General features: G+C 50.5%; 2 protein-coding genes across 5 annotated transcripts in view; one reads left to right on the top strand and one right to left on the bottom strand.

The window, feature by feature from the left end:
* Positions 1-13315, bottom strand: part of acsf2 (acyl-CoA synthetase family member 2) — a 273790-nt gene that overhangs the window by 112803 nt on the left and 147672 nt on the right. The gene's annotated exons all lie outside the window — the stretch shown is intronic.
* The window catches only part of chad (chondroadherin), a 57714-nt gene that overhangs the window by 31644 nt on the left and 12755 nt on the right, over positions 1-13315 (top strand). For all 3 annotated transcript variants that reach the window (XM_072483255.1, XM_072483253.1, XM_072483254.1), the window contains exon 2: positions 291-454. In XM_072483255.1, the coding sequence (XP_072339356.1) occupies positions 291-454 (164 nt within the window). The remainder of the gene's footprint in view (positions 1-290; positions 455-13315) is intronic.

The raw sequence follows: 13315 nt of genomic DNA, 5'->3' as shown, positions 1-13315 counted from the left end.
TTCCCAATGCTATATTTTCACCTTCAAACACTACAATACCGTCTGACCAATTCCTCACCACTTGAGCATTAATCATTCCATAAATCTGGTAATCATTGATATTAATGTTTAAACTGAAGGCTTGCAAAAGTGAGTGGAGTAGGCAGATTGTAATTTTTCTGTAGACAGCAGCAATTTGAGATTTTAAACTATTGTGTTGCTTTGTTGACTTTGAAACTATATCACACAAGACGCACATTTTAGACAAAGCGGCGGAGTTAAACTTGATCCAGCTAAACCATTGTGCTTAGTTTTCAGATGGAGCGTTCAATGGTGTCAGCGCACTCTCAGCCCTCCATTTGGATGACAACAAATTGGAGACTCTGCCTTCAAACCTCATCCTGACCAAAATGAGGAACATGACTCTCTCCAACAATCCCTGGCAGTGCACCTGCTCACTTGCTGCAGTACGAAGGTACAGTATTTACTGAGTCCAGCTCCAAATCACAAATCTCTTTATTTAACATAGAACTGTTCTTTGAGTCAGTAACCAGTGAAATCCCGGTCAAGTATTAACACCAGCGTCAAAACCGGCGCGAGCGACGCCGACACCAACGGGCCCCCAGGCCCAGTCGTACACCCCTTCCTTGGGGGCTAGCACAGTGCCGAAGTGCTGTGCGCTGCTCCTGCGCCGAAAGCTGGCCCTACGCGGCCGGCGCGGGTCTGCGCATGTGTGCCGCGGCCGTCTCTGCGCCGGCCCACGGGAGACATGGCGGAGCCCTACAGAGGCCCGGCGCAGAGGAACATAGGCACCACCCGGAATGACCGCGCCGCCGATCGCGGGCCTGGCCACCGTGGAGGCCCCCCCCCCCGAAGTTGGCTCCCCCCGCAGCCAGAACGCCGAGGTCCCACCGGACGGGATCACACGCGAACGCCGCCGGATAGACTCGGCGGAAACTCGCCCCAATGAGCGCGGAGAATCGCCGGTCACCGGAGAATCGGCTGCCCTCGTCGGAGCGGCGTGGCGCTTCCCCCAGCGATTCTCTGACTCGGCGCGGGCTCGGAGAATCCTGCCCCAGATATTTTATATTTTACATGTTTGCGCCATACACTTATTTCCACCATACAGGATCGAAGGCGACCAGATGGTAATTATTGTTTACCCTTGATGCCTGCTTTCTCTGAGAAGCTTTATCAACCACCCTATAGTTAATCTGATCATCAAAATCCCTACAATAATACCACCTTATCATCCAGGCTTTGGGACTCTCAAAGTCTCAGATTCTCCACGCCTTCTCACCTGTGGTCCCTCACATTAATGCATTCCCCTAGTTAAACCTTGTAGCGCACAAAGACTCACGAGAGATGAATAGAGATGAAGTCGATGAGGCTTTATTAAGCGTGACTTGTTCCCCGCAGTTCAGCAACAGACTGGCCTGCGGGGGAGAACTCCTGGTTCTTATACTCCGCCTTCAGGGCGGAGCTAGAGATCAACAGCCAACCAGGACCCGGGATCTGTCAGCCAATGACATCACGGCTTCACAGTCCCACATGACCCCTAATGCATACTACCACATTCACCCCTTGTTAAAAATGAACCCGGCGGGGTGGTGCTTCGCATGGTGGTAGGGGTTTACAAGGCTGGTCCTGGGAGGAAAAACTTTTGCATGTCATCACAGTGCCCTACACTGGGCTATGTACAGGGTTTTTTGTTTTGAACTATTTACAGTATTCGTAAGAGGGAAAAGGGAAAATAATTCTCGTTAAAGTCCACAACATTCTAGTGTTACACCGATGCCACAAGTCGGTCGGGCGGTCAGGTCGTCCTTGTCGATCGCCTCAGCCCCGGTGGTGGTGGTGCTTCTTCCAGTGTTGTCGTCTCCGGGAGCTTTACGGTTTCTGCTTCAGCTTCACTTCTGGTCAGACCTGGGAGGAGTACCGATCCTCCTGGGAAGGGGGCTGTCGCGGGGTGCGCCGGTGGCAGGGAGGGGGTGATTTGTGTCGAGGGGGTGTGCGTGTTGCCGGCGGGCACCAGATCTCGCAGGGAGACCGTGTCCTGTCGGCCGTCTGGGTACTCCACGTAGGCGTACTGCGGGTTCGCGTGGAGGAGGTGAACCCTCTCGACCAACGGGTCCGACTTTTGCGCCCGCACATGTTTCCGGAGCAAGATGGGACCTGGGGCCGCCAGCCAGGTCGGCAGCGACGTTCCAGAGGAGGACTTCCTGGGGAAGACAAGGAGGCGCTCATGAGGCGTTTGGTTAGTGGTGGTACACAGTAGCGACCGGATGGAGTGGAGGGCGTCCGGGAGGACCTCCTGCCACCGTGAAACTGGGAGATCCCTGGACCGTAGGGCCAGTAGGACGGTCTTCCAGACCGTGCCGTTCTCCCTCTCTACTTGCCCGTTCCACCGGGGGTTGTAACTGGTCGTCCTGCTCGAGGCTATACCCTTGCTGAGCAGGAACTGGCGCAGCTCGTCACTCATGAAGGAGGACCCCCTGTCGCTATGGACGTATGCGGGGCAACCGAACAGTGTGAATATGGTGTTAAGGGCTTTAATGACTGTGGCCGCTGTCATGTCAGGGCATGGGATGGCGAAGAGGAAACGGGAGTACTCGTCCACCACGTTCAGGAAGTATGTGTTGCGGTCGGTGGAGGGGAGGGGCCCTTTGAAATCCAGACTGAGGCGTTCAAAGGGACGGGAGGCCTTGATCAGGTGCGCACTATCCGGCCTGAAAAAATGCAGTTTGCACTCTGCGCAGATGTGGCAGTTCCTTGTGACTGTACGGACCTCCTCCACGGAGTAGGGGAGGTTGCGGGACTTTATAAAATGGTAGAACCGAGTGACCCCCGGGTGGCAGAGGTCCTCATGGAGGGTTTGGAGACGGTTAATTTGTGCGTTGGCACATGTGCCGCGGGATAGGGCATCGGACGGCTCGTTCAGCTTTCCGGGACGGTACAAGATCTCATAGTTGAAGGTGGAGAGCTCGATCCTCCACCTTAATATCTTGTCATTTTTAATTTTGCCCCGCTGTGCATTATCGAACATGAAAGCTACTGACCGTTGGTCAGTGAGGAGAGTGTATCTCCTGCCGGCCAGGTAATGCCTCCAATGTCGCACAGCTTCCACTATGGCTTGGGCTTCCTTTTCCACTGAGGAGTGGCGGATTTCTGAGGCGTGGAGGGTTCGGGAGAAAAAGGCCACGGGTCTGCCCACTTGGTTAAGGGTGGCCGCTAGAGCTACATCGGAGGCGTCGCTCTCGACCTGGAAGGGGAGGGACTCGTCGATGGTGCGCATCGTGGCCTTTGCGATATCCGCTTTGATGCGGCTGAAGGCCTGGCAAGCCTCTGTCGACAGAGGAAAGGTCGTGGTCTGTATTAGGGGGTGTGCCTTGTCTGCGTACTGGGGAACCCACTGGGCGTAATATGAAAAGAACCCCAGGCAGCGTTTTAGGGCTTTTGAGCAGTGAGGGAGGGGAAATTCCATGAGGGGGCGCATACGTTCGGGGTCGGGGCATATTATCCCATTGCGCACTACATATCCCAAGATGGCTAGCCGGTTTGTGCTAAAAACGCACTTGTCCTCGTTGTATGTGAGGTTCAAGCCTTTAGCGGTCTGGAGGAATTTTTGGAGGTTGGCGTCGTGGTCCTGCTGATCGTGGCCGCAGATGGTTACATTGTCGAGATACGGGAACGTGGCCTGCAACCCGTGTTGATCAACCATTTGGTTCATCTCTCGTTGGAAGACCGAGACCCCATTTGTGACGCCAAATGGGACCCTTAGGAAGTGGTATAATCGCCCGTCTGCCTCGAAGGCTGTGTACTTGCGGTCACTTGGGCGGATGGGGAGCTGATGGTAGGCGGACTTGAGGTCCACGGTGGAGAAGACCTTATATTGGGCAATCCGATTGACCATGTCGGATATGCGGGGGAGAGGGTACGCATCTAGCTGTGTGTACCTGTTGATGGTCTGGCTATAGTCTATGACCATCCTTTGCTTCTCCCCTGTCTTTACTACTACCACCTGTGCTCTCCAGGGACTATTGCTGGCCTGGATTATGCCTTCCTTCAGTAGCCGCTGGACTTCGGACCGAATGAAGGTCCGGTCCTGGGCGCTGTACCGTCTGCTCCTAGTGGCGACGGGTTTGCAATCCGGGGTGAGGTTTGCAAACAAGGATGGGGGCTCAACCTTGAGGGTTGCGAGGCCGCAGATAGTGAGTGGGGGTATTGGGCCGCCGAATTTGAAAGTTAGGCTCTGCAGATTGCACTGGAAGTCTAATCCCAGTAATGTGGGCGCGCAGAGTTGGGGAAGGACGTAGAGCCTGTAGTTTTTAAACTCCCTCCCTTGCACCGTTAGGGTCACTATGCAGAAGCCTTTGATCTGTACGGAGTGGGATCCTGCAGCTAGGGAAATCTTTTGCGCACTGGGACGGATGGTCAAAAAACAGCGTCTTACCGTGTCGGGGTGGATGAAGCTTTCTGTGCTCCCGGAGTCGACCAGGCATGGTGTCTCGTGCCCGTTGATCAGCACCGTTGTTGTCGTCGTCTGGAGCGTCCGGGGCCGTGCTTGGTCCAGCGTCATTGAGGCCAGACATGGTCGTAGTGCTTCAGCGTCTTCCTCGAACCCCGTGGAGCCGTCGATGCTGGGGTCTATTGTTGCCGTCCATGATGGCGGCGGGGGTGAACAAAATGGCCGCCCCCATGCATCGCACATGGCTGGGGGGTCACAAGATGGCGGCGGGGGTGGACAAAATGGCCGCCCCCATGCGTCGCACAGGGCTGGGGGGTTCCAAGATGGTGGCGCCCCTCCTCCCCTCGTGGTGGCCGGGACCCAAAATGGCGCCGCATGCGGGTCGCACATGGGGCGCTGGGGGGGTTGGGGAGCGTTTGAAACGCGCAGGACTCCTTGTTCTCCGGGGACAGCGGTGGCCGGGACCCAAAAAGGCTGTGCCTGCGGGTCGTACATGGGGCGCTGGGGGGGGGGGGGGGGGGGGGGTTGGGGAGCGTTAGAAACGCGCAGGATTCCTTCTTCTCCGGGGACAGCGGCGACCTCCCGGGACCGGCACACAGCCGCGAAATGGCCCTTTTTCCCGCAGCTCTTGCAAATCGCTGCGCGGGCCGGGCAGCGCTGCCGGGGGTGTTTCGCCTGGCCGCAGAAATAGCAGCGGGCTCCCCCGGGACGACTTGGCGTCTGAACCGCGCAAGCCTGTGGGGTGGGGGGGGGTATGTCGCGACGGGGGTCCACGGAGCCCAAGGGGCTGCCGCGCGGTCGGGGCCGTCCGCGCGGGCGTTTCGCGCGGCCGCAAGGGCCTGTGCCTCTGAGAGTCCTAGCGACTCTTTTTCTAAAAGTCTTTGGCGGATTTGGGGAGAGTTCATACCAGCCACGAACGCATCGCGAATTAACATGTCCGTGTGTTCAATCGCGTTTACCGGCGGGCAGCTGCAGGCCCGTCCCAAAATTAGCAGCACGGCGTAGAATTCGTCTAGCGATTCTCCGGGACTTTGCCGTCTCGTTGCGAGTTGGTAGCGTGCGTAGATCTGGTTCACTGGGCGAACATAGATGCTCTTTAGTGCTGCGAACGCCGTCTGGAAATCCTCTGCGTCTTCTATGAGAGGGAAAATTTCCGGGCTTACCCTCGAGTGCAGGACCTGTAGTTTCTGGTCTTCTGTGACCCGGCCGGGGGCCGTTCGGAGGTATGCTTCAAAACAAGTCTGCCAGTGTTTAAAAACTGCTGCTGAGTTCACTGCGTGGGGGCTGATCCTCAGGCATTCCGGGATGATCCTGAGCTCCATAGTCCTTTAAGCACGCTTAATAAATTGTAGCGCACAAAGACTCACGAGAGACGAATAGAGATGAAGTCGATGAGGCTTTATTAAGCGTGACTTGTTCCCCGCAGTTCAGCAACAGACTGGCCTGCGGGGGAGAACTCCTGGTTCTTATACTCCGCCTTCAGGGCGGAGCTAGAGATCAACAGCCAACCAGGACCCGGGATCTGTCAGCCAATGACATCACAGCTTCACAGTCCCACATGACCCCTAATGCATACTACCACAAACCTCAAATTGTAAAAACAAAGTAAACCAGTCTGCAAGCCTCTAAGTGGTCACAGTTCCAATTTTCGATCCAATGGGCTTCAGCTCAATATTGGAATGATAAAAGCTACAATCATTCTTGAGTTGACAAGACTTGACCACATCCCCTCTCCACTCTGCCGACTCCCACATCTCTCTGGCGATTGCCACTCCTCCAGTCAGCTACTTCATTGCAGAGAGTCTTGCTTTGCCAATACATCACCTCCGCGTCCCGCTCATATTAATTACCTTCATGTACCTTTGTGATTATGGAATATGATGATTTCACTAAGGCAAAATTGAGAGAAATGTTAGCGCTTAAAATGGAAAGAGGTTCTTGAAATGTATTTATGTCGTCGTCCCCCCGCACCCTCATCTGCCCCCCGCCATTGACCGCCGGCATGACCTTGCGGTGCTGCCGATGTCTACACCGTTTTGTGCGGCTCATCCATCTTGCCATTGGGGAAAGCACTGCTGAGTGTTGCCTTCAGCAGGACTGGAACATTCCATTGGTGGGAAGGCCTGAGACATTTTGCATAACTGATAGAAAGGATGCATCATTGGGGGTGGCACGGTGGCACGTTGGTTAGCACTGTTGCCTCACAGCGCCAGGAGCCTGGTTCAATTCCAGCCTTGGGTGAGTGTCAGGAGTTTGCACGTTCTCCCTGTGTCTGTGTGGGTTTCCACCGGGTGCTCCGGTTTTCTCCCACAGTCCAAAATGTGAAGATTAGTTGGATTGGCCACTCTAAATTGCCCCTTAGTGACCAAACGTTAGGTGGGGTTGCGGGTTTCCGGGGATCGGGCAGAGGAGTGGGGTGGGGTGCTCTTTCGGAGGGTGCGTGCTGGCTCGATGGGCCGAATGGCCTCCTCCTGCACTGTAGAGATTTGAGTGAGTATAGTAGAGCAAGCCAAGGAATGTAAAAGTTGGAAAATTGACTTAATACGTTTATATTGAAACGAAAGAAAAAGAGGTGTGAAAGAGAACGTTTCAAATTAATTCATTTCAGTGGGATGAACAGAACCTAGCTCCACTCAACACTTTGGAAAAACAAGGCTGACCTGACAATGTCTTTGACATTTGAAATGCAGACTTTGCTCAGTTGGTAGCACACACAACTCTGAGTCAGAAGGTCAAGGTTTCAAGTTCCACTCTAGAATTTGAGCACATATTCTAAACTGACACTCCAGTGAAGTGCTGAGGAAGTGCTGCACTGCTGGACGTGTTACCTGACAGATGCGATCCTAAATCAAAGAACCACCGTCCTCTTGGGTGCTATTTTGAAGAAGATCATAGGATTTACTGTCCAATGTTTATCTTTTGATCAACATTATTGACAAACCCATTGATCATTTTCTTGTGCGATTTGTGGAATCTTATTGTGCACATTGAGTGCTGTGTTTACCTACACAGCAACTGTTATCACAACAGTACTTCATTCAGAAGGCATCGGATAAGGTGCCTCAGAAAGGATAAATCTAAACATGAAGGCACGAGGAACTACAAACCTTTTAGCCTGGTGTCAGTAGTAGGAAAAATGCGAGAATCGATTATAAAGGATGTGATAACTGGACACTTAGAAAATAATGATCTGATGCGTCAGAGTCAACATGGACGCTGAAAAGGAAATCTTGTTTGCCAAACTTGTTGGAGTTATTTTTTAAATGTTACTCATGGCATAGATAAGGGGGAACCAGTGGATGTGGTATAATTGTGGTTTTCAGAAAGCTTTCAATAAGGTCCCACGCAGGTTAGTAAACAAAATTAGAGAACATGGGATTGGAGATAATATACTGGCATGCATTGAGGATTGGTTAACGGGCAGAAAACAGAGAGCAGGACTAAATGGGCCATTATAAGGTTGGCTGGCTGTGACTAGTGGGGTGCAGGAAGGATCAGTACTTGGGCTCTAGTTGTTCACAATCCACGTCAACGATTTGAATTGGGGAAAAAATGTGGTACTTTCAAGTTTGTAGATGACACAGAACTAGGTGGGGATGTGAGTTGTGAGGAACAAAGAAGAACAAAGACAATTACAGCACAGGAACAGACCCTTGGGCCCTCCCAGCCTGCACCGATCCAGATCCTTTATCTAAACCTGTCACCTATTTTCCAAGGATCTACTTCCCTCTGTTCCCCGCCCGTTCATATATCTGTCTAGATGCATCTTAAATGATGCTATTGTGCCCGCCTCTACCACCTCCGCTGGCAAAGCGTTCCAGGCACCCACCACCCTCTGCGTAAAAAACTTTCCACGCACATCTCCCTTAAACTTTCCCCCTCTCACCTTGAAATCGTGACCCCTTGTAATTGACACCCCCACACTTGGAAAAAGCTAGTTGCTATCCACCCTGTCCATACCTCTCATAATTTTGTAGACCTCAATCTGGTCCCCCCTCAACCTCCGTCTTTCCAACGAAAACAATCCTAATCTACTCAATCTTTCTTCATAGCTAGCACCCTCCATACCAGGCAACATCCTGGTGAACCTCCTCTGCACCCTCTCTAAAGCATCCACATCCTTCTGGTAATGTGGCGACCAGAACTGCACGCAGTATTCCAAATGTGGCCTAACCAAAGTCCTATACAACTGTAACAGGACCTGCCGATGAAGGCAAGCATGCTGTATGCCTTCTTGACCACTCTATCGACCTGCGTTGCCACCTTCAGGGTACAATGGACCTGAACTCCCAGATCTCTCTGTACATCAATTTTCCCCAGGACTCTTCCATTGGCCGTATAGTCCGCTCTTGAATTAGATCTTCCAAAATGTATCACCTCGCATTTGCCTGGATTGAACTCCATCTGCCATTTCTCTGCCCAACTCTCCAATCTATTTATAGTTTGCTGTATTCTCTGACAGTCCTCCTCGCTAAATGCAACTCCACCAATTTTAGTATCATCTGCAAACTTGCTAATCAGACCACCTATACCTTAGTGCAGATCATTTATGTATATCACAAACAACAGTGGTCCGAGCACGGATCCCTGTGGAACACCACTAGTCACCTTTCTCCATTTTGAGACACTCCCTTCCACCACTACTCTCTGTCTCCTGTTGCCCAGCCAGTTCTTTATCCGTCTAGCTAGTACACCCTGAACCCCATACAACTTCACTTTTTCCATCAACCTGCCATGTGAAACTTTATCAAACGCCTTACTGAAGTCCATGTATATGACATCTACAGCCCTTCCCTCATCAATTAACATTGTCACTTCCTCAAAGAATTCTATTAGGTTTGTAAGACATGACCTTCCCTGCACAAAACCATGCTGCCTATCACTGATAAGTCTATTTTCTTCCAAATGTGAATAGATCCTATCCCTCAGTATCTTCTCCAACAGTTTGCCTACCACTGACGTCAAGCTCACAGGTCTATAATTCCCTGGATTATCCCTGCTACCCTTCTTAAACAAAGGGACAACATTAGCAATTCTCCAGTCCTCCGGGACCTCACCCGTGCTCAAGGATGCTGCAAAGATATCGGTTAAGGCCCCAGCTATTTCTTCCCTCGCTTCCCTCAGTAACCTGGGATAGATCCCATCCGGACCTGGGGACCTGTCCACCTTAATGCCTTTTAGAATACCCAAAACTTCCCGCTTCCTTATGCCGACTTGACCTAGAGTATTTAAACATCCATCCTTAGCCTCAACATCCGTCATGTCCCTCTCCTTGGTGAATACCGATGCAAAGTACTCATTAAGAATCTCACCCATTTCCTCTGATTCCACGCATAAATTCCCTCTTTTGTCTTTGAGTGGGACAATCCTTTCTCTAGTTACCCTCTTGCTCCTTATATACGAATAAAAGGCTTTGGAATTTTCCTTAACCCTGTTAGCCAAACATATTTCACGACCCCTTTTAGCCCTCTTTATTGCGCGTTTGAGATTTGTCCTACTTTCCCGATATTCCTCCAAAGCTTCATCAGATTTAAGTCGCCTAGATCGTATGTATGCTTCCTTTTTCATCTTAGCTAGTCTCTCAATTCCACCCGTCATCCATGGTTCCCTAATCTTGCCATTTCTATCCCTCATTTTCACAGGGACATGTCTGTCCTGAACTCTAATCAACCTTTCCTTAAAAGACTCCCACATTTCAAATGTGGATTTACCCTTAAACAGCTGCTCCCAATCCACATTCCCTAGCTCCTGCCGAATTTTGTTATACTTGGCCTTTCCCCAATTTAGCACTCTTTCTTTAGGACCACTCTCGTCTTTGTCCATGAGTATTCTAAAACTTACGGAATTGTGATCGCTATTCCCAAAGTAATCACCGACTGAAACTTTAACCACCTGGCCGGGATCATTCCCCAATACCAGATCCAGTATGGCCCCTTCCCGAGTTGGACTATTTACATACTGCTCTAAAAAAACTCTCCTGGATGGTCCTTACAAATTTTGCTCCATCTACGCTTCCAACGCTACATGAGTCCCATTCAATGTTGGGGAAGTTAAAATCTCCCATCACGACCACCCTATTGTTCCTACTTTTTTCTATAATCTGTCTACATATTTGTAACTCAACTTCACGCTCGCTTTTGGGAGGCCTGTAGTAAAGTCCCAACAATGTTAGTGCACCCTTCCTATTTCTTAGCTCTACCCATATTGCCTCAGTGCTCGAATCCTCCATCGTGCCCTCCTTAATCATAGCTGTGATATCATCTCTGACCAGTAATGCAACTCCTCCATCCCTTTTACCTCCCTCTCTATCCCTCCTGAAGCATCTATACCCTGGGATATTTAGTTGCCAGTCTTGCCCTTCCCTCAACCAAGTCTCCACAATACCAATAACATCATATTCCCAGGTACTAATCCAAGCCCTAAGTTCATCTGCCTTCCCTGCTACACTTCTCGCATTGAAACAAATGCACCTCAGACCACCTGTCCCTTTGCGTTCTTCATCTCTTCCCTGTCTACTCTTCCCCTTAGTCACATTGAGTTTATTATCTAGTACCTTACTGGCTTTAGTTGCTGCTTCTTTACTGACCTCTAACTTCCTAATCTGGTTCCCATCCCCCTGCCACATTAGTTTAAAACCTCCCCAACAGTGTTAGCAAAAGCACCCCCTAGGACATTGGTTCCAGTCCTGCCCAGATGTAGACCATCCGATTTGTAATGGGCCCACTGCCCCCAGAACCGGTTCCAATGTCCCAAAAATCTGAATTCCTCCCTCCTGCACCATCTCTCAAGCCACGTATTCATTCTGACTATTCTTGAATTTCTACTCTGACTGTCTCGTGGCACTGGCAGCAATCCTAAGATTACTACCTTTGAGGTCCTACTTTTTAAAACTTATCTCCTAACTCCCTAAATTCTGATTGTAGGACCTCATCCCGTTTTTCTACCTGTATCGTTGGTGCCTATATGCACCACGACAACTGGCTGTTCACCCTCCCCCTTAAGAATGTCCTGCAGCCGATCTGAGACATCCCTGACCAGTGCACCCGGGAGGCATCATACCATTCGGGAGTCTCGTTTTCGACCACAGAAACGCCTGTCTACTCCCCTTACGATTGAATCCCCTATAACTATAGCCCTGCCAGTCTTTTTCCCGCCCTTCTGTGCAGCAGAGCCAGCCACGGTGCCATGAGCCTGGCTACTACTGCCTTCCCCTGGTGAGTCATCTCCCCCAACAGTATCCAAAATGGTATACCTGTTTTGGAGGGAGATGACCGCAGGGGACACCTGCACTGCCTTCCTGCTCTTTCTCTACCTTTTGGTCACCCATTCCCTGTCTCCCTCACCAATCCTAATCTGCGGTGTGACCAACTCACTGAACGTGCTATCCACGACCTCCTCAGCATCGCGGAGGCTCCAAAGTGAGTCCATCCGCAGCTCCAGAGCCATCATGCGTTCTAACAGGAGCTGCAGCTGGACACACTTCCCACACATGAAGGAGTCAGGGGCATCGGCCGCGTCCCTGAACTCCCACATTGAGCACGAGGAGCATAACACGGGTCTGGGATCTCCTGCCATTTTTACACTTCACCTTAACTGATTACAAATATGATATCAAATAATGAATAATGAAAGGAAGAAGGATTTTACTTACCAATCACAATACTTACCAACCCACGAAGAGTTAAATTTCTCCCAGCTACTTACCTTCCCGACAGACCCCTGGCCACTGCTCCCGCCGAAAAGAGGCTTCAGGGGGATATGGACAGGCTTAGTGATGAGCAATGACAACTGGAATATAATGTGGATAAGTCTGAACTATCCACTTCGGTAGGAGGAACAGAGGTGCAGAGTATTCCTAAATGGCTAGAGATTGGGAAGTGTTGATGTCCAATGTGTTGGTGTCCTTGTTCGTGAGTCAATCAAACCAAAAAGCAGGTGAGATAAGCAACTAAGAAGGCAAATGGTATGTTGGTCTTTATTGCAAGAAGGTTTGAGTACATGGGGTAAAGATATCTTTCTCCAATTGTACAGGGTCTTGGTTAGACTGCATCTGAGTACTGTCGAGCATTTTGTTCCCCTTGCCTAAGGAAGGAAATACTTGCTGTAAAAGGACCGCAATGGAGGTTCACCAGACTGATTGCAGGAATGGTGAGATTTTCCTTTGAGGAAGGGTTGAGGAGACTGGGCTGAATAGCCTACTCCTGCTCCTATTTCCTAAGGTCCTATATTACAGAAACTATAGTGACCAGGATATAAAAAGACCTGGGCACTGTAAGCAAAGGGTCATAAAGTTCTTGAGGTTGTAAGATGTGGGTGATGGTGCATTGTTTCTTTTTATATTAAAAAACTTGAACATATGCGCAAGAGGATTGATACCGAGGTTTCCTAATGAAACCAAAGTACAAAGCTTAGCAAAATGCAAGTAAGATATAGGAACCTGCAAGGGGACACAGAAAGATCAAAGGAATGGGAAGCTACGTGACAGATGCATTTTGAGTGAGAACACTTAATTTTGAGGGCTGTAAGGGTCCTTCCCGTTGATTCCCTTATTCCCCTTTTTTGCTGTTATCATTGTGATCCATGGATGCTTAATGGACATATGTCTTTCAGTCGAGCAGGAGAAATGGGGATTCAAAAGTTTTAAAAGAAAACACTCTGCCAGCTTCGAGCAACAGAACTCAGAATTTGTGACACCGGAGAGATGGGATTGGACTCGGTTCAATTGGTTGGCTGGTGGCCAATGAATTGGCCAGAAGGGGAGGCGGTGGTATAGTGGTATTATCACTGGACTAGTAATCCAGAGACCCAGGTAAAGCTCTGGGGTCCTGGGTTCGAATCCCACCATGGTCGATGGTGAAATTAGAATTC

This window comes from Scyliorhinus torazame, chromosome 18 (assembly GCF_047496885.1).
Source record: "Scyliorhinus torazame isolate Kashiwa2021f chromosome 18, sScyTor2.1, whole genome shotgun sequence".
Lineage (NCBI taxonomy): Eukaryota > Metazoa > Chordata > Chondrichthyes > Carcharhiniformes > Scyliorhinidae > Scyliorhinus > Scyliorhinus torazame.
This window is presented reverse-complemented; position numbering and strand designations above follow the sequence as displayed.